Here is a 22,492-nt window from a genome sequence, read left to right as displayed (position 1 = left end):
TAAAAGCCTTTGGTCAGTCTGGTTATAGGAGCCATCCTAAAAATAAGCATCTGGGAGAATTTTGCAGCACTTTGGCTCAATACTCCTGAGAATATTTTTGCAGCTCTTTGGCTTCATGCCTTTCAAAATTTTGGTTTTGAAGCACTACTGAGGTGTGTTTTGTGTGAGGTAAAAGCACATACAATCTGTTAAAAGCAGATTTTAACTTTAAAAATAAATTTAAAACCTAACAAAAAAAACCCATAAAATTATGACTAATTAGGGACAAATTAAGCTTTGCGAGTAAGATCCATAGTGTGGATATAGTTTCATGTGGATGACTTTATGGAAGACTCCTATTCAGCATGACTATTTCTGGTGGAAACCAGAAAAAGACCGGATGCCTTGACCCTGCAATACACTTTATGTCAACAAAGTCCTTAGCCTATGTGAAAGCCATGTGATGCTCCTCACAGCAATGCAGTGAGCATCCTGCATCAAAGAGCTGGTTTTGTATCAACAAAAAAGTAAGTCAGTAGGTTTATAAGATGCTTGTTTTCTAGTCTGGTGAAGGGTACTCATTCCCTCATTCTTCCAGTCATTTCATATATATAGGAAGAACTGGTAACTGAAAAAAATTGCTGGTGAATAACCCCCAACATGTGCCTTAAGTATGTCTTGCAGTTAACAGACAGATCCTTTTCAGTATTCAGGATGTGGGAAACTACAAAGGTGGCTTCCAAAGGGGGTGGGGATGTGTGAAACAGGAGGATAGGAGGCTGAGCTAAACATGCAATAGATCAGTTGATGGGAGTATTGAATCTGAGAGTCAGGAAGGAGGAATTAATTTAAAAGTAATATTCTGCTCAGATTGTAGGGAAATAAGTTGAATGATAAGGAGGCAAAAAATGGGAAAAGTTTGAAAAGAAAAGGTATTTTATTAGTGCTAGATGTAGTGAGTATTTGGGTCTCTGTGTCTCTGACCAGCTGCAGTTTGTCACCTATACCAACTCCTGGTCGTTTCTGTTGTCATTTGTTCCTATGCCTGAGCCATCCCATTTGTATACATCCCATAGTTCATCTGTTGCCCATATATTAGTTGGTGTATAATTCCCTAGAATCCATAAATTATATACTGATCACCCAAACGGTTTCTGACAGTAAAGCAAGAAACCTTATGGAGGCATTAAAGGAAAATCTGAAAGAACTGTAAAATAAAGTGAATGTCTGAGCTCAGAGGAACAAAAAGAAAGGAATTAAAATTGATTCTGAGGCCTCTCTGTGGCCACAGAGAGAGGTATTGACCAAGTCCTGTATTTGAGACTGTAGCTATTGACGCTTATAACCAAGCTTCCACTACTGTTTGCAGCACAAGATCAGAATCACAGAGAAGAAACAAAGCAAGAAAGATTTAGAGAGAAAGGAGCCAAGTGCCAATTTATTTTTCTTTTAAATAAATATTTTGTGATGAATATGCCAAGTAGAATAAAGCTGTTCATTCTGATTGGAAACAGAAGCCTAAACTGGTTGACAGCATTCCAATATTATCATTAATACTTCTTTGTTTATAAAGGAGATCTTCCCTCCTGTCTTCTTTTCTCAGTGAACATTTTTTATTTTGTGGTTCCATGTGGTCTGTTAGATGAGCTGGCTACACTGACTTCATAAAACATTATTAAAAATGAAATTACCCAGGAGGAGATTGACTGACCCTGTGCTGGAGTGCAAATTAAATGACTAGAGATGTAATAGCATCTTTTGTTTAACTGCATTCAGGAGGGTCCCAGGCCTCTGCACACCATATACAGTTCACATGTCAATCAGCAGTAAAGAACTCTGTCTTCATTAAAGCAAAACAACTGAGCTGTTTCTCAGCAGCAGATGCAAGGAATACCTCTGCTACCTGTTCTCATTGAGGCCAAGAGCCCTTGCCTTCCATTTGCTCACGTAATTGAGCGTGGTTTTGTGATAAGAAAAGAATAGGTGCCTGGATCTTTTCATGTCATAAGAAAAACAAACAATTAAATTTCCCCAAATACACCCATTGCTCTATTACATTGGAGGAAGGAAGACTTTAGAAGGAGATGCCTTGGCAGTGACGTGCTTGTCATGGTTTGGAATGGAAAGATTTGAAAGAAGAGAGGAGAGCTCAGAGGGAAAAAAAAAAAAACTTGCTTGATGAACGTATGAATAATGAAAGTGTTTATTTGAATATTTTCAAAGTTGACAGAAGTACTAAGTAATTTTGCACAGTAGACTTGTGGCTCCAATGGGAAGCTTCTGGATGTAAGATTTCTGATTCACTTTTTTTTTTATAATTATTTCCACGGACTCATTTGCACATGGAAGGCTTTAGCTCTGGAACTGGCTGCACTCAGTGACTGAGGCTTGTGTAGAAATATCTGAATTAACTTTTAATTTGCTCAGAGGTGCTCTGCACCACAGCAGGATGATACAGAGCTCAGCACAAGCTATAAAGCCTGAGGTTAATGGCCTCCAGTGAATTCCAGCCTACCATGCCTACATGGGTACAAGCCCTCAAACTGCCTATGCAACAGCCAGCTCCAGTTTATACAATCCACCGTGACTGCTATGTCTATATATTCTTTGTAGACCAGTTCAGGCTAGCTGGATATATCAGGAGCATGTCAACTGTTTCAAAGGACTTTTCATTTCTGAGCTCCTGGTTTGTGGAGTGAAATAAAATAGTACCTGAAAATTGTTCTTGAGCAGTGTCTATTAGATAACCTATGTGGAAGTATTCCACTGCATCCCAGAGCTGACAGTAATATATGTTTCAGTTATCAGCCTCAGCAGAAAGAGGCAAGGAAGAATGAACATGTCATATGGACTATCCTGTAATGCCAAATGCAGAACAGAAGAGGTTTTGTAGTGTGAGACTTACCTTCCTCTTCCAGAGCTCAGGCTGTGGACAAAGGCATTCACTGAATGTGAAGCATGTCAATCCAACAATTTCACAAGTGCTTTAAGGCACAAAAAAGTGCTTCTTAGCAGGGATTCTCCTTCCATGAAAAGCTGATAGGATTTACTGGCGTGACTCCCATTACTTTCAGAAATAGTCCACAGCTGAAAACTCAGATACCACTTCAGAAATTGATTACTCTCTCTTTGACCTCAGACTACACTGATGTATATACATAGATGGCTTTAGCTGTATTTACTCCAGAAACATTTTCTTTCGGTGACTCATACTGTAATCACCTGGATCTGACAGTCACTGGGGTATTTGTCTTATGACTCCTCAGTGGCGTTTTACTGAGGAAGAGCTTTCAGTTTTGGAATGTGTCATGCCTTTTTCATATCCAGGTCATGTTGTAAAGCTGGATTTTGCTCAGATGTTTTCCCAAGTTAACCAAGCTAAGGGAAGCAGCTTAAATCTTGATGTAAGAGTTCTCTTCAGGCCATTTTGTTTATTTATATTTGTGTGAGTGCCTGCTTGTGCAGTTCAGGAAGCGGGCTGCTGAAAATAGGGAAAAATTGTACTCACCTCTATCTATAATGCTTTCCTGTTGATTCCATTCTGTGTTGTCTCTATGTGTCACCTGCTTTGTGTAGCACATGCTGCGTCTCCTCTAGTCTGTGAATACCATTGCCATATTTCTCAGATACTCTATAGTATTTGGGCTTAATGATATTAGTGAGAATGAGAGCCCTAAAAAGGACTTAAACAATAATTTTGCAGGTCTTGATCTAGCTCTGTAGGTGTCTTTGTGGCTCTTAACCTTATTCTGTTCATCATAAAGGTATACTGATATCATAGAAAATTATTGAGTCTCAGATGCAACAGTAAGTGCCCAAAACTGTTCCCACATTCACACCAAGAGTTATGTCATTCTCAGCAAGCTAAGTTATGATATCTGACAGATGAACTTTCAGAGGATGTTGGTTGTAGCTTGATGGAGCAGAACAAGAATTTGAGAGTCATAGAATCATAGAATGGTTTGGGTTGGAAGAGACCATTAAAGGTCATCTTGTTCAACCCCCCTGCAGTGAGTGGGGACATCTTCAACTAGAGCAGGTTGCTCAGAGCCTTGTCCATCTTGACCTTGAATGTTTTCAGGGATGGGACATCTATTACCTCTTCGGGCAAATTGTGCCAGTGTTTCACCACTCTCATTGTAAATTATTTTTTTCCTTATATCTAGTCTGATTCTACTCTCCTTCAGTTTAAAACCATTACCCCTTGTCCTATTGCAACAGACCCTGCTAAAAATTTTATCCCAGTGTTTCTTATAGGTTCCCTGTAAGTACTCACAGGTGGCAGTAAGATCCCCTCAGAGTCTTCTCTTCTCCAGGCTGAACAACCCCAACTCTCTCAGCCTTTTCTCATAAGATAGTTACTCCATCCTTCTGATTATTTTTGTCCAGGTGCCTCTGGATGACATGTTGTCTCTCAAGCATGTCAACTGCACCACTCAGCTGCCCTCACAAGTGCAGAGACGAGGCTGCCAGGTCGGTAGTTTCCAGGGTCCTCCTTTCTACCATTTTTTAAGATGGGTGCAATATTTCTATTTTTTCCAGTCATCAGGGACTTCACCTGACTGCCATACCTCTTCAAATATCATGGAGAGTGGCTTGGCAACTGCATCAGCTGATTCCTTCAGGACTCGTGAGTTGCATCTTGTCAGGACCTATAGACTTACATACATTCAGATTCCTTAGGTGGTCGTGATCCTGATCTTCTCTTACAGTGTGAGGGACTTAGCACCCCCAGTCTCTGCCTTCCAGTTCATCCACTTGAGAGGTGCAGAAAGAGAAGTTGCCAGCAAAGACTCAGACAAAAAATTCCTTGTCCATTGTTACCTCTTTGCCAGTTTTGCTCATCAGGGGGATATGCTTTTTTGACCTTCTTTTTCTGGCTGACATACCTGTAGAAGCCCTTACTATTCTTTGCATCCCTTGCTAAGTTCAGCTCCAGCTCTGTCTTGGTCTTCCTGACCCCATTCCTACACAACTGGGCAGCATCCCTATACTCTTCCCAGGATATCTGTCCCTGCTTCCACTGCCTGTGCATTTCCTTCTGTTCCAGCTGTCCCTTGTCCTTGAGGGCAGTTTTCCAGGTGGTCCTATTGACTAATTTCTTGAATAGCTGGAATTTTGCTTTCCTAAAATTCAGGCTCCTGACTTTACTCTTTGCCTGACTCATATCCCTCAGGACCTGACTCCATCAGTGCGTGATCACTGCAGCCCAGGCTGCCTCCAGTCTTGACACTGCCAATTAGCTCACTTGTGTTGGTGACCATCAGGTTCAGTAATGCATTCCCTTTGGTAAGACTGTCTATTATCTAGCTTAAAAAGTTATTCTCAGTGCACTTCAGGAGTCTTCCAGGTTGCCTACAGCTCACCTTGTTGCTTTTCCAGCAGATGTGGGAGTATCTTTTTTTTTTCAGCAAATTGCATCTGTGCAAAGTACCATACAATTACTGTATTTCACAGGTTCCTGAGATCTGTGCTCTTGTGGGTTTTTTTGCTTTTTGAGCTTTGTTTCCTTGTTTGTTTAGTAGGTAGAATTGTCATCAATTAATAATAAAAGTGACATAAGCATAATAATTTGTCTGGTACATTGGATTGTGGTGAATGCTTCTAAAGAAGAATGAATTCTGTTTACAGGGCATGGTTGTATTTAGGGAGTCAGGGAGATGCACCCTATGGAAATCCCATAGAGAGACAACCTCATAAATGTAAAGCAGAATGCCCCAACAAGAAACATCAACTTGATTTGTAAGCTTTAGCATAACTATGTTGTTCTGGTGTCATTAATTTTGCCTCCTGTGACTGGTACATTTCCCTTGGTGTTGACACTCTAATGAGATGATGATGTTTAAATGGAGGAGAACACTGGTTTTGCCCAAAGGCAGAATGACAGGGAAAGAGAGAAGGCTTACCTAGTTACTTGCACTAAAGACTAGCTGTGGCCTACCTCCTGCTTTCTTGCCAGAATCTTAAGCAATCTTGTTAAACCATGTGAATTTTCTAACCAAGGGTTGGATTATGCATTATACAGATCCTTGAAAATAAGTTTTCAAGTTGCACTGCTTTTGAAGTAGCTGCAGGATCCCCATGGCTTAGAGGAACTATTCTGGAGCATCAAAGCTGCCTTTCTGTCCCCAGCACAGTATCCATGGTCCCTGGCCACAGGACTTGCTGAGCTGCCTTTGATAGCACCTTTCCAGTCCTTACCTTGCCTGCCCTGCTCTGAGCAGGGAGGAAGACAGGGTGGTAAAGAACTTGCTCCTGCCTAGTGACTATGGCCAGCTGAGGTGTCCCAGAAGTCTTTCAGCCTTGCTGTCTGGACTTAGAGGGATGTGCCTGCAGGGCCATGAAGAGATGCATTGGCAAGCTTTTGAAGTGGTAATTCAGGTACATGTAGTACTGCAGCTACAAAAGCAGAATTCTCCATAGGGGTTAGCTCTGCTTCAGGTCTCATAAGGACAGTGCTGGATGTTGGAGGCTGGTCAGCTCGATTGAGGAGAAATGGTTGTTAAAACTCCAGATGCCTTCAGAAATGGCAATTAAAAACCACTCCAACAAGCTCTGATACTCTCCTCTCTTGTTGTGGGATCTGTGTTACCAGTGCTCACCTCAATGTGTGGGGCTTTGTCCCACCCTCAAACATATTTTGAACCTCTCCCTTGTTTGAGCTTGGACATGAAATCCCTGCTCCGCAAGCAAAGGGATGCTCAGTCCCTGGTGGGATCACTGCCTCCTCACTTTGCCCCTTATTCTCTTCTTCCTGGATCTCTGCTCTATCCCCACACTCAGGTGGGACTGATTTTAGTCTTTTCAAACAGTCCTAATGCTTATCTTGCACTCTGTGATAAGGGAAGAAGGGCAGTTCAGCTCTCATTTCTCCCTGTATATAGAACAAAACAAACCATTCAAGATGGTGGGAAAAAAACTCTTTCCATTGGCGCATGGGACAAAGTCAGAAGGTAGACCAAAAAGTGCTAAGTATAGATGCCAGGGGGGCTACTGGCCCCCCTGAGAGAAAGACACAGGAATCTTCACTGATCTGTGAATATCTTGCCAATAATTTCCATAAGGTAATTCTGTCTCATTAACTCCAAATTTTTGCTTCCACACCTCTCTGCCTTGCCCAGTTCTCTTTATGTGTCCCTACTGTATTTCAGTTTGCTTACAAAATCCCTTAATAAATACACATATCAAAGAAAACTGGCAAGTTCACAGGTTTCATTTTAAATCTCTTTTATGATTACAATACTCTCACTAAGGACATTTTTAGCTATTTGACTGAAGTTTATGTGAAGACAAAAAGGCTGCCAGGTGCAGACTGGAAACTGTAAACCAAAAAGGCAGAGTTGGGATGGACATGAGAATAGAGATATGATTAGTTGCTGTTAGGATGATCTCCAGAGCAAGAGCACAAGTACAGCTTCTCAGTAACTTACCAAATGTAGAAAGCTTTGAGGCCATCAATTCTCAATACTGGAGAGTACTCAGCAAAAACTGCAGTTTGCAGCTGGACTGCACTCTGTACATTTTTCAGCACTCATCACTCAACATGGGCAGTCCTCCATACATCGGAGTGCATTCAAGCCCTCTGGCAGTTGACAAGGAAGGGATTCGCTCTTGTACTGAGTTTGTGTGGCACAGTTTTTGTAGTGGAGGTCCAGAGGGGTGACTTCTATGAGAAGCTGCTAGAAGCTTCCCCTATAACTGACAGAGCCAATGTCAGCCATATCCAAGATGGACCTGTTGTCGGCCAAGGCCGAGCCCATCAGTGATGGTGGTTATCACCTCTGTGATAACATTTTTAAGAAGGGGAAAATGTTTCTGTGCAGCAGCAATTGCAGACAGAGAGAGAGAAAAGAAGGCCAATAGCCTCCTGGGCTGCATGAGGCGTAGCATTGCCAGCAGGTGAGACACACTCTGCTCAGTACTAGTGAGGCACATCTGTGAGACATATCCGGACTGCTGGATCCATCTCTGGGCTCTCCAGTACATGAGAATCATGCACTTACTGATACAGTAAAAGGAAGTGGTTTTTTTAAAAAAGATAATTGTTGCAATAACTGAGTTGAACAACACACTTCATTGGAATTTAAGAGCCTCAGAACACATTACTGTCATGGTCTTCATTTTTCAAAAAAACAAAGTTCTAATGTTTCCATCTTTTGTAAAGCAATTTCAGATCTAAATATGAAACCAAATCTGTGTACTTATATTCTTTGCACTGACATTATTTACTATTTTTTTAAATAAGGAAAAGCATGTTATTAAAAATAACAACAAGAAAAGAGAGAAGAAAAACTTGATACTCAATGCTTGTATGAACTTTTGGGTTGCTGAAATTCATGCGTTTAACATTAATCCTTTTGCATTCATTTGAGAACTCGAGTTTATTTCATCATGCCTAAAAAATACTAGGAGGCTCATAGACAACTAAGTATCAAGATCCTATTCATTCTGCTACATGGCAGTGACTCCTGAATAGCAGGAAAGGAGGTGGGAGGGAAGAGATTACAAATGGCTGTTTAATGTCAAGACAGAATATATATTGTGAAAATATTTGTTTATGGCGAGGCAGACAGCTCCAGATCAGGTGCACAAAGAGCTTCTAGTCTAAGTCAATGTGAAAAGTGGCCCTTGCTGGGAATTTCAGTGGCAGGCCTTTGCATACAGAGTGGAATATGTGTGAAGAGATAATATTTTAAGTGTGAGAAGGAAGGGAGAGAGGAGAGAAAGAAGGGAGAGAGGAGTCGTTGCAATGCTAAAGCATATTCTGTTCTGGTACTGTGGATAAAGAAAAAGCCGTTACACGCATTCCCTCACCAACTCTTCTCCTAAAACCTTAAATGGAAGGATGCAGCTCTGTGTATTTATACAGCAAGTTCCAGTGAAGCTAGGTTAATTAAATTAGTATTGATAATGTTTTTCTTTTGATTGATTTTACGTGATCTGTTTGGGAAAACTCACTTTCTGCTTGTTTTCAGCCACATCTGTACCAGATTGTACGGAGGCTGAGGGATCTGTACTTTTGTTTCAATGTATATTGCAACATTTTTATTGCATTCCACAGGTCCTCCAGTAAACGTTACTTGCAATATTTTTATCAACAGTTTTGGATCAGTCACAGAAACCACAATGGTAAGTGCCATGATGCCATTGGCAAGAGAACAACAATACTTAATATATGTCATGAACACAACCTGTCAATTCTTCTATTTATTGTTCAACTTGCAGGTCCTCCTGTAAATGTTACCTGCAACATATTTATCAACAGCTTTGGTTCAATAGCAGAAACTACAATGGTGAGTGGGACTGGTCATTGAAGCCATCTTGTGAAGGAGTGGGATATGATGTAGAATAGAGATGCTCAAGACATGGGGACATTTACCAAGTTACTAAGCTACTAAAAGCCTACCTGCTGAGTTAAAAGAAAATAACTATAAACTAACTGTACAAAGAGATACATAAATAATTCACCTCAACTACCCAGTCTAAATGTACCTATGTAGTGTTTGCATCATAGTCTGTCGTGAATGTGATGGCAGCAAATGCAGGCATGTGTAAACCAGCTTCCTCAGGTTTTATTAGCATGGAAGTGGCAGAGGAATGGCTGGAGCTCAGCTGTGGGGCTCCCTGCCAAGTGCTCCATATTTTGAGTGGGTCTTACAACACATGCTGAGTTATCTGATGCTGCAGACTGTGCTGACAGAGCTACCAGAATGGCCTTGGTTAACTCAGCTAAATCTCTGTGAAGTGCAGCCACATCAGTAACTGAAGTGAATCCAAAACTTGAGTCAAATTACTAAAATTTATATGTTTAAGGATACTTGGGTAATTTGAGAGTTAAATTGGTACTAGGAAATGGTACTAGGAAATGATGACTTCCCAGCTGACTGAAATGTGCATTTTGACTGAATTCAAAGAATGTTATTAGGCAAAAAATTAAGGCAAATCCGAAAATGTCAGAGTTATAATTTTTCTATATATATAATATTATATATAATATATAGAGAGAATGTAAATATATGTATAAATAGGTCAATGTTTCACTTAAAGGTAAGATTTTTCTTTTTTAAATTGATGAAATTTAGGATTAACTAAATCAAGCTAAAAAATGGAAATGAAAACTTCAGTTATCTCATTTCCTTTTTAGTTTGGAAGTTATTTCTTTTGAAAAATAATTTTTCTGAGCCCATTTAAAAACATGCTGATATTTTAATCTTCCTTTTCAAACAATGAACAAAAAAGATCAGCTATTTAATCAAGTATATATATATATGGCAACTGGGAAGAGCCCAGGGAGAGATTTTTGATAGCTTTCTTATAATAATTTGATAAACCTATTATAATTATCAGGTACTCATATACAAGAAGTGGGTTAAACCCATTCTAGAACGAGTCTAGTGACAAATCCCAGCTTGACTTTGAACTCTGCAATTCACTGCTGCCACAAAGTAATCTAAAAATGGGTGATCTCAGCTTCACTGAAATTTTGCAAGTGTTATTCTCATTGACTCAGGACACTATGGACAGCTATGGACACTTTTGAAGCAATTGCAGTGTAGTTTAACAACCCTGTTTTCTGGAGATTCTTACACAACGACCAGGTCTTTCTGTATGTGTTGAAATCACAGGCACTAAAGATGCTTAGCATGCTTTAGGGCTGAGTTCTTGATAACAAAAAAGAACTTGCTGTTCCTGCCCAGAAAAAGAGTTCAGGTATACCAAAGAACTATTTTTCAATAAAATGGGATAGATATTGCCTTTCAATCCTTGCATTATTAAGGAAGAGAAGATATTTAGCTCAACCTAAGTATTGTATTTAATATTCCAATAGTTCTTTTAAATTTAATGTAGTTAATGCCATCATTTTAGAAAGTGGTGCCTCAGGAACGTTGGAATATAAATATTCTACTCTTAAATATATTAAAAAAAACACAACACCCTGCTATTCAATGTTTTCTATGGATAAAGGACAAAACATTGCTAGGGCAGGTTTCTTTCTTTAACAGTGTGGGGAACACTTTTCTATAAGTCACAAGCTATAACACACAGAGCTATAAAATAAACAGATAAGTTAATGCTTCAGAGTATACTGCTGTAATATTTTAAAAATACCTTAAAAGAAAAGTAAAATCAAGTTTAAAATGACAGGAAAAAGCATATCTTGATGTAACAAAACTATCAACAGACTTATTTTTCAGTGTTTTTGGAAACTTGATTTGTTTTCCTATGTTTAAAGGATACTGAGAAGACATCTACGGATGTAAGCTTTCTTATCCTGCCATGTCTGTTGATCCTAGCGTGTAGAGGCATCAGCCTAGTGTTAAGTAGCTAAAAGTCTGCACGTCACTGGCTTTACAAGATGGCATTCAATGAAAATATTTGCACGACCTAATGCTGATTGCATTAATTAGACTCTTTCATTGCTTTGATTAAATCCCCTCATTGCATTTTGCCTTCTATCAAATATGTTAATGTGCACCTTTCCACTGTTCATTAACACATTCTGCTGAAAACAGCCAAAGATTCAAGTAGATGAAAACAAAGACTATTGGTTTTCTTATTTTGCTTCATGCATAATATCCGCCAAAATGTGGAAAGATTTCTCTTATATGCTGTTCAAAGGTTTGATACTGATTTTCTTAATGCTGTCACTTCTTCAATGACTACTGTGACTAGTTTTAGGATGTTTTAAAACTGCTCTGAGAAGTAGACATCAATTACTGTTACATCTCCTTTGCCTTTCTGAAATAGATGTCGTTATCTGGTAAAAATGTTGGCATCCCTTGTGATAAATAATGAGTTTTGTTTGACTCTTACGATCCATTTTTCCCTATAAAATGCTCTTGATGGTTTTGACATAAAACTAAAAGATTCATTAAAAGCCTGGATTGTAAATTCAACAGAGACATTCCTGTCTCCTGAGACAGGAATGCTTAGTGAAACCATGTTATATGTACTGAAGGGACAGAATCAGAATGTAACTTGGACAATCTACAGCAGCTCATTGGAAAGCTGGGAGATGAAAACTTGTTTAGAGAAGCTTTCAGTAGGAGAAATGAATGTAGCAAACAGGATTACAGTCCCAGACCTACTGAATTCAGAAAGCCAGGTTCTCAGTAACAGTAATAGGAATAGCTTCTGTTTTCTGATTAGGATGGCCACCAGGATGAAATTCATCCCTGTGTGAAAAACCAGCACAACTCTTTTGTCCAATATATTATTCTAAACGCTAACACCTTTCACTCATGACTAAAACAGGATTTTGTGCTGGTTCTTTCCGAATTAATTGTTTCCATAGGGTCTTCATTAATTTTGTTCCCAAAGGTCTAGGGAAAAAATGTGTATGTATTAGTCTTTCTACACTATAATGCACATATGGGACAGTACCAAAATTTATTTTTTTTTGTCCAAAATAAATGGCTTTCTTCACTATTAGAATGATATATATTGTACCAAAATAAATATAGTAAATAAAAAAGTCAGAGTCAAAATAGAATTGCAGGAAATTTTCTTCATTGATTCTCATGTCTTTCATTTAAGCCCTAACTTGCAAAGAAAGAGAAAAAGACATTCTTGAGTAACTTCACTGAATAAAGCAGTTATGCCAATAAGCTCTGTATCTATTTTTGGAAACATTCACACATCCAGTATTCAGCAGAAAATTCTCTGTACAGCATGGCTGCAGTTGAGTATCACAGATGAGTAATGTACATCAGGCTGGGCAGACTCCCAAAGAATTCAGATGTTCAGTGTTGCTAATGACTAGGATTTTTTAGCCATCAGCTGTAGGAGAAGCTAAGAGCAGTTTGAGCATTGACAAGCTAATTGTTAATTACAGAAATGACTAACTGTGAGGACACTGTTACTGTCGTTATGCCCTATAATCATTGACTGACACTATGCAGCAGGTTCTCTGTCGGGGTAAATGCCTCAAACTCCAGTTGTGTTTTGAGTATTTATGTTACCAGATAAAATTTGGCATTCCTTTTAAAATATTTGGAGCAATAAAGGTTAGCTGTGGTCAGCTGTATGATGTAAACTTCCCACTAGAAAATAACATACTTACAAACCATGGTTTTAGTTTCTGATTAATTCACATGTGTAGTTTGAACTGCATGAGAGACTCCCTCTGAAGCCTTTGGGGACACCTTGCATGCTTAGGTACATAGGTAACCAAGTGCTTTTCTGATATATGGCCTTGAAATGGGTCATTAAACCACCACTTTTCAGTTAGCTATCATATTTATGATTTGGAAAAAGCAGTCTCTTTAGCAAGCCCCTCCTACATATGGAAGGCCATCTAAATCTTCTCCGACATCTGAGTCAACACCTGGGAGATCAATGGTGTTGGGGGAGAAGATGGGAGGAAGGCTAAAATCTAAGATAAGCAACAGTTCTGCAGCAAAAAATAGCACTGAAGATGGAGCAGGGCTCCCCAGCACCCCCTTGCCACAGCAGTGCTAGAGGACAAAGGGGCTTAGAGCTTTGCTGAACCTCTGAGAAGTGAATCTGGTAGCCACGGATTTGTCTTAAGAACATTTCTCTCTAGATTTCTACAGCAAAACCCTAGAATATTTGTGGATGGAGACTTCAAATCTTCAGATAAATCTACTACAACTAATCAGATTAATATTCCTTTAGTATTGCCCTGATCTTATGGCTTGAGAACAGAGGAAAACTGTTTATCTGAGTTGCCTTGAGCTACCGCTGGCATCAGTGTTGCAGCTGAGATTGAATTTTCAGGTCCACACTGCTCATTCAGAGAAGTGATGCTGTCAGAAAGAATTAGTGGAACAGGTGTACCCATGGTGGTGTAAACATGCTTTACTACAGTCCACCCACTTCTATCCTCAGAAGCTTGCAAGATACACACTCTAGTCTGCTTCAGCTCCATGTCGTGATACTGTTCTCAGGAGAATTTTTCTTCAGAAAATATGTTAGCGCAGTAAGAGCAAATTCAAAATTCTGCACATGATTAGGTCTGGCTGTGTAAACATACATCCCCCTCAGCTGCTTATACTGCAAGCATAGGAGAAAAAACAACCTTGTGATGTGCATGTTGTATTTTATTTCTCTTTTTTTGTTTCTTATTAAAATATTTTTATACATATATATTATATATATTATATATATGCAAAGCCTATCAGACATAAACCAGTGTTTCAGTGTTGTTTTACTTCTGACAACAAAGCTTGCAGAGAGAAAGCATTTCTAAGTGTATCAGTGTGATGGCTCTGATATATTTATGAAGGTATATATTGAAAAAGATAGCATAATCCTATTTTATTATTTATGTTTTTGGTATAATATATATCATCATGCAAGCTCTTCTGTGACTAAGGATTTTTCAGACTGTGTTTTGTTATCTAAATAACCAACAACTGAAGTTTATGAAGGCACATTTATTTTTAGATATTTTGAAATATTTTACCAATTTGACTGATTTATGATTTCAATGTTATGGGATGAAAAAATCCCTGTGCTTTCCATAGACTTCATTGTACATCTTATTTCAAAGAAAAAATAAAGGCAATTGCACAACTAATTGTAGTGATTTTATTCTGTCAGCAGTTGCTGAGGACAGCTCCAACCATCTTTTCTGCAGAATAAAAATCAAGTGTTTTCCTGACTTTATAACTAAAACTGTCCCATATAAACTTGCAAGACACTCAGTTTCTAAGACCAAGAAACAACCAAAATTATGCTTAGTGTTAGTGTATCCTCACCAGATGTGATGACATTTCATAAGCTCAGAACCACAAGTAGGTATTTGATCTTTACCTGTATGAAGCAACACCATCATAAAAGTACACTGGCTGGTGAATAAAAGATACAGGCTTTTGTTAGTATCTTTAATAAATGTGCTATTATCAACACCTCTCTCAGGTCTTTCTTGGTGTCATTAGTAAACATTCCTGTTTTGACTCACATCTATCCAACAGCAAAATGAAAATTCTAAAGAAAGTGAAAAAAAAAAAATGTTCCCAGTGAGACTGTAAAGCATAAACCCATAGGGTTCAAAAACTGCATCAATTTAGATGTCAGAAATATTCTGTCAGGGCAGTGGCATCCCTCACTGATCTAATAAATGAAGGGTGGGGAATGCTGAAGCTTGGAGGGGCTTGTTCACAGAGTCTGCATATTGGGCAAGCTGCTTTCTGAAGTTCTAATCAGAGTGAGAATATTTAATTACACTTCAAGGACGATAAGTTCTTTAGACCACGTTGTTCAGTGGCCTAACTAAATCCGGGTCAATTCATATATTTTCCAAGTCAAAAGCACAGTGCTACCATTTTAAAGTACTGTTTCTACAATGAAGCAAATACTAAATGTGAGAGGTTTGTACAGCTGTAAGAAATATTTTCTTACATATTCCTCCAGATACTATAACTGATATATTATTATTAAATATTTTAATTTTAGAAAAAGAGTAGATGTATTTCTAAGAGCTCACAAGCAAGTTAAATGTAGTAACTTCAGGTAAATATGTTATAATAACAGGGAAAGCTGGGAGAGAGGAAGCTGTTTGCTGACTTTGGAAATTCAGGATAAGCGGAATAAGCATTAGAATCTTTCCATTCTTTCCAGGGAGTTTAGACCCTTGAAGGTCTTTTCACACTCTGCTTAATAGCCAGCTCTTGAAACAGCATGAATGTTGGTTCTGAATGAATCTCTGAATAATTGCTGCCTTTCCCAGCTATGACTGGCAGACCACTGAGCAGAAGAATGCAATTAGAACAATTTTAATGGAATATGAAGAGGGAGGAGTGAACGAATGAACATAGGGAGAAAAGCATACAGTAGATAGAAAAAGGATACAAACAGCAAATAAAAAATACTGATTTAATTTCTTCTATACAAATCTGGCTTCATTCAAAGTAGCAATGATTCATGAGTACATTAGAAATAATTGATTTACATATTGGAAGCAATTTATTTTAATTAGCAGTTTTATAGAATCTTTGTTGAAATTGGATGTATCTAGCTGCAATGCTTTTTGACTTTCTAAGTACCTCTGACAACCAATAGAATTTGAAAAAGAGCTATATTTAATATTTGAGATTGTAGTGAATATTTTTTTCATCACTGAAGTAATTTTGATTTGGAAAATGTACTAGTTTGTGTTTGATTGGTTCAACTCAATATTTAGACAGCTTTATTTTCAAATGGGAACTCTTATGTGCAAAGGATAATGTAAATGTTTGCTGTAATGCTGGTACTGTAGTAAGTCTAATAGCATAAAGAAAGCTAAAGTTGGCTTTCCATTTTGGTAAGTGGCTTAGTAACCTTTTTACATGGCATTTCTGTAGGACTACAGAGTGAACATTTTTTTGAGACAGCAGTGGAATGATTCACGTCTGGCTTACAGCGAATACCCTGATGATTCTCTGGATTTGGATCCTTCTATGTTGGACTCTATTTGGAAGCCAGATTTATTCTTTGCCAATGAGAAGGGAGCAAATTTCCATGATGTCACGACAGACAACAAGTTGCTGAGGATTTCTAAAACTGGAAAAGTGTTGTACAGTATCAGGTAAAAAAGCTGACTTCATTATTTTCTTTTCATCCCCTCCTTTCCCCTCACTCCCTGTTGTCCTGAATGTAACTAGTCTTACAGAACATACTGTATACTCATTCATTTATTTTTGATATTTAGTTTCTGTTGTCCCACGTGTACAACTGAAATGAGACTTAATCATAGCAGAGAAGGAAAATTTGTGTGTGTTTCTGTGCTAAGCATTTACTTTTTGTAAAACAGTCTGTAAGTGGCACAGCAGTACTTCTTAGTCTTGTTGGAAACTTGAGGCTGCCTAAAACTTTTATGGTATGCCTCAATTATTTTCATTAGTGTTAGCTCAAGTCACTTCTCTCACAAAGAGAGGAAACCAACTCCTCAGTAGTTTGTGGGTTGCAATTTAAAAGCAGAGAGATTTAAAAGTATTTTAAATGACTGCTCAGCAACTGAAGTAAAAACATGCTAAAAATGTAATAAACTTGACATGGGAGTCACTGGGTAACCGGATGTATCTATTCTCATTAAAAATAACTGGAATTACAGAAAGCATTTTTTAATACTAAGTACATTGATGTGTGTGTCATGTGACTGGATTTGGGTTGAACTAATAAACACTGACAAAACATAAGTTGATATGACCTGATGAAATTGGACATATGCAGAGAATCAGAATTGCATTGCAGAGACATAAACAGCAGCAAATAATCTGCAGTATTTATTTGATATTGAGCTTATTGTGCAGTGTTAATTGCTTCATGTAGGTAGTCAAAGATGCAAAACACAGCATTATTGCTCTTACAATTGTTTAAGAAAAAGGTAATTACTGTGTTTTATTTGTCCTTGGGAAAGCTTCTCAGCTTTTTCGTGTCTCGCATTATTGATAGTAAACATGATAGTGTTTGTTTAATGGGTTATTTAGTGAAATCACTCATGTGTAGGGCAGATTAGTTTAGAAGCCAGTTGTTTCTGACTTGGCATTCTGTTTGGAACCTACGTTTTCATTAAGGAATTATTATTGATCAAGGTTCAGGACTGCTGTGTTCTTTAACATGACAAATAAATAAATAATAATGTGGCGCTTCCTCCATTTACTTAATTATTGTGGAAATTCCTTGATAAGACCATAATAATATTTTGATGGATCAAGGAGGGTGGAAAGTACATGTTTATTGAGCAGGGTTTCAAATTGGCTTATCTGAACAGTTTGAGAAAAATAATAGGATACAAGGACAAAACTAGCACTAGCAGAGTGATAAACATGTTGTCACTTACAAGTATTTCTTGTTTCATCCTGGGAAAAAAATTAATGCATCTGTTTGTTTGAATGACATCAGACACCATCTTACTAGAGGCAACAGTACAGCGGGGTGCTGTTCTGAATGCAGACAGATGATTTTCCTGACATTTGTCCATGCGGGAAAAGTAGTATTTTGAGCTGTCACATAATGTTGATAAAATTCCCACACCAAAATGCAAATTAATCTGAAGCAGAATAAGCAGTATTCCTATAGAATACTAAGCAAAACTCATTGTTCCTCATTTGTACCACATAGCAGTAACAGAGGCCTGGTGCCTCTAACATGACATATAATTTATAGCATTTTACACTGAAGAAAAATTTCCAGAGAATGGAATCTTGAAGTCAGAAGTAATTAGAAAAACGTGTCCTTATTCTCTAGATACTGGGTTAGATGCATCTGTGTGTTGCCATTCAATTTTAGTTGTCTTATGTGGAAACAAACAAGAATATTTTAGTGATTGGTTTCAGTACATTGACAAGGTTATAATGCTGCCATTTTCATTACTGCACCAACAGCACTTTGCCTGACATCATTTAACATTTACCATTTAGTGTGAGGTGAATGATTAAAGCACTTACAAACATGTCTGAGAAGCAGAGATTTTATTTTGCTGTATTTCCAAATTTAATAAAATCAAGGTCAGGGTAATCTCACATACATGTGAACCATTCTGTGCATAAAATGAGTTTAGAACTACTCCCAATAATTAATGGGTAAGAAGCCAGGCATGTGTTCCATACAATAGTGGCATTCCTCTTCCTCATAAACTGCAGTGAAAAGATGGAAATATGCTACACAGGAAGCACAACTGCCTTATGTTATTAAATGTTCTCAGAGGCCAATATTTCCCATTCTGAAAGGAATTTGGAAGGTCACCATATTTTACTAAAGCAAGACAGTTGGTGTAGGACATAGGTACTCAGATAAGTCACAGAAATGTCAGTGAGGGTCCAGCTCATGTGTTACCTCCACTGCAGTGCTTGGCTCTGGGAATTATCTCACTCAATGGTAAGCCTGAGTCTCTTCATCCTTCTCTCCAGTGAAGCATAAGCCATCCTGCATTTACCAGTGATGGTAAACATAGATTTTCAACGTAGCTTACCTTATAATAATTGGTTACAATGCTCATGCTTGCACATTCCTAGATCTATAAATAATTCTCTGGGAGTTGTTATAGGTCAGATTTATTCATGGTTGATGTACCCACCTATGAATCATATAACTTTAAGAGCCCTATTTTTGGATATTTGCTGCATGCTCAGATGACTACCTTGGTATTTGTTTTGATCTCAGATAGCATGCGATATATATGTTATACAGAGCCTGAGGTTCTATATCTGGATAACAGGTCTAAACCTACAAATACTGCAGAAAGAACCTAAGATGGTCCTAGCCACCACTCAGTACTGCAAATATATGTTATTGCTGCTAGAGATATAACAACAGCTCCTAGATGTGCATGTATTTTGAGAAGTCAGCAGTTACAGCCAAGTTATATTCAGCAAACAACAAGGCTTTAATGAAGATCAGTCTCAGTTATACTCTTTCATCTGCAAAATAGTAAAATAGCTGTAACTTTCAATTTATAGCCCTCTGCAGATAACAGCGAACAAGAGGGGGTTGTTCTTGCAGCATTCAATAAAATTATCTTAAGTTGAGTGCATTTTGTGTGCTGAATAAACAGTGAGAGTTAGAATCAGAACTCACATAATGTCACTCCTTAAATGCCTGTAACTCATCTACTCCTGACCCTTGAATGATCTCTGCATGGATTAGATTTTGCAGGGGACTATGCCCTTGGAAAGAGAGGCAGTGCTGTGTGATGACAGAGAATCCTGTTCCTGGCAGTCACATTCTGTATAACACCTGGATTTTGCATTGTATACACTGCTGCACTGATTTCAAGTTCTGCAGGCAAGGTTCATATCTTTCCTGACACGTGGGATCCAGGAAAATATTAAATATCCTTACGTCAGACTTCTCACTCTCTCTGAGCAACCCATTTGTGCTACCTGATTCCCACAAACCCCTTTCAGGCTGTCAGCCAGCTCAGAATATTAGCATCTGCCAAAAAGCTTATTTTAGCAAAGTAATAGAAAGTGGAATGGTTTTATTTAAGGGTTGGGCTTTTTTTCTGCATTAATTTCCTCCCTCGCTAATATTTTCAGTGCATCTCAGCCATATGAGCTTGATGCAGGACATGATATAACTTAACTGTAATATTGTTCCATGGCACTGATCCTACAATATATTGGTCAAAAAGGTAAAAGGGCTTTAACTTCTTGGTTTTTTACCTGCTGCTCCACAACACATTCCCAAACACCTTAAAGGGTTATGGAGTTCTTTTCTGTAACTTAGTTCCCAGTGCATTTAGCCAGGAAGACTTACAAGGCAGATTACTTCATAACTTTAAAATATGCAAAGATTTTAGAAGGTGTTGCATAATTTGACAAGAGAGCCACTTGGAATTCTAGGGAGGAGATTTGTACAAGTTCACAAATTATATTTCTCCCCCCATTTTCATTATTTCAGTTTAAAGTGCAATGAAATACCTAGGAGGAACTCCCTCAGGTCTTAAAAAAAATCTGGTTTTCTGTCTTTATTTATCTTACTTAGTTAGTGCAACTGACTACACTTCTGTAGTCAATTAATTCTTTGTGGTTTCAACTCTTGTCCTAGATTTAATTGTTAAATGTGATTATGGATGAAGGCAGTCCTGTGCTATCAGGTCACCACAAAACAGAGACAATTCAAGCTACTGGATTGCTCTCCTTTGTGCAGCTGCTCTCAGGGTGATTACTACCTCCTCCATTCTGCAACAACTAGATGACAGGATGAGCTGGCACATCCAAAACCCCTCAACTGCTATTTGCAATGCCATTGCCCATGCCAGCAGTGCTACTCAAGTTTCCAAAATCAGCTCCTCCTACTGTGGCCACAGTGCTGAGTGACAGAGCACTGAGTCGAATATGATTACATGACCCTCATGTAAATCATCAGAAGTAATCTATAGCAGTTTTATAATTCAGCTTGGAGTACAACTTTCCCAGTCTCCTCTGTACCTACGTGCTTTGCTCTATGGGAAGGAAATAGGAAGCAGAATAAGTAAGGGTTGGTACTGGGACTGGTGCTGCTTAACATCTTTTTGGCAGCACCATGGACAGTGGAATTGAGTGCTCCCTCAGCAAGTTTGCGGGTGACAACAAGCTGTGAGGTGAGGTCAACATGCTGAAGAGAAGAGATGCCACCCACAGGGACCTTGACAGGCTTGAGAGGTGACCCATGCCTACCTCACAAAGTTTAACAAGGCCAAGTGCATGGTCCTGCTTCTGGTCCAGGGCAATCCCAAACACAACTACAGATTGGGTGGGGAATGGATTAAGAAAAGCCCTGAGGAAAAGGACTTGGGACTGTTGGTTGATGAGAACCTCCACATGAGCTGGCAATGTGTGCTTGCAGCCCAGAAAGCCAGCCATGTCCCGAGCTGCATCAAAAGGACTGTGGCCAGCAGGTCAAGGGAGGTGATTCTCCCCCTCTACTATGCTCTCATGAGACCCCACCTAGAGTACTGTGTTCAGTTCTGGAGCCCTCAACACTAGAAGAACAAGGATCTGTTGGAGCAAGTCCAGGGGAGGGCCACAAAGATGGTGAGAGGGCTGGAGTACCTATCCTGTGAAGACAGGCTGAAAGAGTCGGGGCTGTTCAGCCTGAAGAAGAGAAGACTCTGGGGAGATGTTATTGAAGCCTTCCAGTACATGAAGGGGGCCTACAGTAAAGCTGGGGAGGGACTTTTTACAAGGGTGTGTAGTGATGAGGGGTAATGGCTTAAAACTGGAAGAAGGGAGATAGAGATTAGAGATTTGGAAGAAAATCTTGATTGTGAGGGTGGTGAGACACTGCAACAGTTTACCCAGGGAGGTTGTGGCTGCCCTCTCCCTGGAAGTATTCAAAGGCAGATTGGATGGAGCTTTGAGCAACCTGGTCTAGTGGGAGGTGTCCCAGTGCATGTAGGGGGGTTGGAACTAGATGATCTTTCAGGTCTCTTCCAACCAAACTCTTTCTGTGATTTTATCATTCTGTGAAATAGGTAGGTAACACTAATGGTCCTTCTGCATAGACTATTAGTAGGGAAAATAGTCAATTATCTTTCAGATGTTAGGTCTTTAGTGTGGCTACTACAGAATATTTTGCCATGTTACAGTAATGTCAGGTGTGGGTTTTCTAAAGGGTACAGACCTTATCAGCTACATGACAATGAAGATTCATTTACACCTGAGGACATCATTACGCATCACTCATGCATGGCATGGTATAGTCTAGGCTCACAGAGTGGTAGGAAATGTTCTGTGGGCATTTTGCATTTTGATTTCATGATTTCAATCTTATTTTACAATCTAATGTTAGGATTTAAGAGGATTTGGACTTTACTAGCAGCACTGTCTTTCCACGTGACAGATTAGCAGAAAGATGGAGCAGAAAGACTGTTATTGTCATTGACTGGGCTGTTTACCATGTAGGAACTCCCCTCTCTGACCTCACACAATCGTATTTATTACCTCAGCTCCTGCCAGAATAATACCAATATTGACAAGGTGGGGCTTTTCTCTTAGAAGTTAATCTCAGTACAGGAACATTTTAATAGAAAATTACTAATTTCTGCTGTTAGCAAAGCTGCACAGTGTCTCACGCTCACTACCTT

The 22,492-nt window shown here is 38.8% G+C and overlaps 1 protein-coding gene across 7 annotated transcripts in view; it reads left to right on the top strand.

Annotated features, from left to right (window-relative positions):
* GLRA2 (glycine receptor alpha 2) overlaps positions 1-22,492 on the top strand; it is a 133,132-nt gene that overhangs the window by 11,880 nt on the left and 98,760 nt on the right. For 3 of the 7 annotated variants that reach the window (XM_051641155.1, XM_051641124.1, XM_051641115.1), the window contains exons 3-4: positions 9,205-9,272; positions 16,287-16,510. In XM_051641155.1, the coding sequence (XP_051497115.1) occupies positions 9,205-9,272; positions 16,287-16,510 (292 nt within the window). Of the gene's footprint in view, positions 1-9,040; positions 9,109-9,204; positions 9,273-16,286; positions 16,511-22,492 lie in introns of all 7 variants that reach the window. The other 4 variants (XM_051641133.1, XM_051641106.1, XM_051641147.1 and 1 more) reach the window with 2 other exon arrangements.

This window comes from Apus apus, chromosome 1 (genome assembly GCF_020740795.1).
Source record: "Apus apus isolate bApuApu2 chromosome 1, bApuApu2.pri.cur, whole genome shotgun sequence".
In the NCBI taxonomy this organism is placed as follows: domain Eukaryota; kingdom Metazoa; phylum Chordata; class Aves; order Apodiformes; family Apodidae; genus Apus; species Apus apus.
The sequence above is the reverse complement of the archived record's forward strand: the minus strand, read 5'-3'. Positions and strand labels throughout refer to the sequence as shown.